This window comes from Geospiza fortis, unplaced genomic scaffold (assembly GCF_000277835.1).
Source record: "Geospiza fortis unplaced genomic scaffold, GeoFor_1.0 scaffold102, whole genome shotgun sequence".
Taxonomy (NCBI): domain Eukaryota; kingdom Metazoa; phylum Chordata; class Aves; order Passeriformes; family Thraupidae; genus Geospiza; species Geospiza fortis.
In genome coordinates this window covers 2,679,555-2,681,613 of record NW_005054373.1, presented here as the reverse complement: position 1 = coordinate 2,681,613, position 2,059 = coordinate 2,679,555, and the positions used below count along the sequence as shown (strand labels likewise).

Here is a 2,059-nt window from a genome sequence, read left to right as displayed (position 1 = left end):
GGCAGGAGCCGCTGCGGAGCCTTTACCGGATCCCGGTTAACCCGATCCTGCCCCTCCGGTGAGGCTCTCCGTGCTCCCGGGAAGGGCTGGGCTCCAGCAGTGCTGTCGTGTCCATGAGCACAGGATGGCAGAGCCAGGCCCACCCCAGTCCCCAAACCACCGCTGGGCTGATTGTGTCCATCCCAGGGCCCTGTGGTGGGTGGGGTGGGGGCAGCCTTGGGCCTGAGACCCCACAAAGGGGCCAGACCCCCTCAGGGCTCCCCCTCCGTGCCGGAGTCCTGGAACAAGGATTGCTTCCGCAGGCTCAGCCGGGCGCAGCGGGGGCACGTGGTGGAGTTGTCGTAGTAGCAGTCCCTGGAGAGGGAGGGGACAGTGCTGGGTCACCCCCTGCCACCCCCACGGCCCCACATCCCGCCCCAGGGTGCCACAGTACCTGTGGAAGACGGCGGAGCAGTCGGCGCAGACCGAGGTGTGGCTGTCGAAGGGGAAGAGCACGTCGCCCTCCCGGCACAGCTCACACACGAAGCCCTTGGCCTGGCACCGCTGGGGGAGCAGGAACAGTGGTGACCCTGCCAGCCCTCCCCTGGCCCCACGGGGGTGTCCCCACGGCTCTGCCCCCCAGCACGGGCTCACCTCGCAGTCCAGCTTGATGTGCTTGGCAAAGAGCGTGTGGATCTCGGTGAGGGAGCAGCCGAGGCGCCCGGCCTCGATGTCGATGAGGTCCTGCAGCGAGTACATCTCGTCGTTCTCCACAAAGTGCTGCCGGTCCTGCAGCTGCGGGGGAATGTGTGTGACTGCCACTGCTGTGTGACCGCCACTGCTGTGTGACCATCACCAAGGTGTGACCATCACCAAGGAGTGACCGTCACTGTGGTGTGACCATCACCAAGGTGTGACCATCACCAAGGTGTGACCGTCACTGTGGTGTGGCCACGGCCACGGTGTGACCGTCACCACTGTGTGATCGTCACCAAGGTGTGACTGTCACTGCCACGCCTGGCCCAGGCCCCCGCCTGACCTGCAGCAGCAGCCGTGCCTCCATGGCCTCCTTGCAGGTGATGAAGTAGGGCTTCATCAGCAGGATGTCCTGGCGCAGCTTCTGCAGGGGACACAATGGGAGAGGGAATGGGGACAGAGGTGGGGACAGGAATAGGACCATAGGGAAAAGGGCAGTGGTAGGGCAGGATGAGGATGAGGATGGGGACAGGGTTGTTAATGGGATGGAGACAGGAGCACGACAAGAAAAAGACCAGATTTGGGCAAGTTCATCCCTGTTACAGTCTGGGCGCTGCCCCAAACCCCCCACCTCACCTTGCTGCCTCTTTGTGGGACCCAGTGGGTGCCACTGGGGTCCCCCCACATCCTGCTCCCTGCACAGGCCCCTGTGGTGTCCTCTGCCCTTGGGGTGCCCTCCCCAGCCCCAGCACTCACCCGGATCTCCACCAGCTCCTCCACGTAGTTGAAGAGCAGTGGGTTGATCTCGCGCAGCTTCAGCACCGGCCGTGACACCATCAGTGCCAGGTACCTCATGCTGCACCGTGACACCTGCCAGCACAGCCAGGGCCACCTCAGCACCTGCCAGCCCTGTGCCACCACCCACAGAGCCCCTGCCCCCATGACCAGGGCTGTGGTCCCCCAGGTGACATCTACACAAGGCCATGGTCCCCAGGGATGTGCAAGGTCAGGGATGGGATCCCTCAAGTGGCCTCTACCGAGGAACGTGTCCCCCAGGGACCCCCGTGACAAAGAACACAGCTCCCAAGCCACCTCTACCCACGGATGCGCCTCCCAGGGACCCCCACGAACAAGGACACGGCCCCCAGGTGGCCTCCACTCATGGGTTCTGTCCCAAGGGTCTCCTGTGACACCCAGGCTGCCCCCACCCCACCTTGCGGGGCTCGAAGTCCCAGTTGTGGATGGCCCGGGCGGGCACCACGGCCAGGTCGTTCCAGTGGCAGCTGGAGCAGTAGTAGAGGCCGGTGTAGTCGCACTGCCGGGCCTCGCTGGGCACCCCCCCTGTGGTGGCACAGGGCTGGCACGGGGCCGGGAGCGCCACCGC

The 2,059-nt window shown here is 65.3% G+C and overlaps 1 protein-coding gene across 1 annotated transcript in view; it reads right to left on the bottom strand.

Annotated features, from left to right (window-relative positions):
* Window positions 1-6: 6 nt before the first annotated feature.
* The window catches only part of LOC102039607 (differentially expressed in FDCP 8), an 8,985-nt gene continuing 6,932 nt past the window's right edge, over window positions 7-2,059 (bottom strand). The window contains 6 exon segments of the mRNA XM_031060135.1: window positions 7-354; window positions 434-543; window positions 634-774; window positions 1,019-1,099; window positions 1,432-1,545; window positions 1,889-2,016. Of these exon segments, the coding sequence (XP_030915995.1) occupies window positions 252-354; window positions 434-543; window positions 634-774; window positions 1,019-1,099; window positions 1,432-1,545; window positions 1,889-2,016 (677 nt within the window). The 3' untranslated portion in view covers window positions 7-251.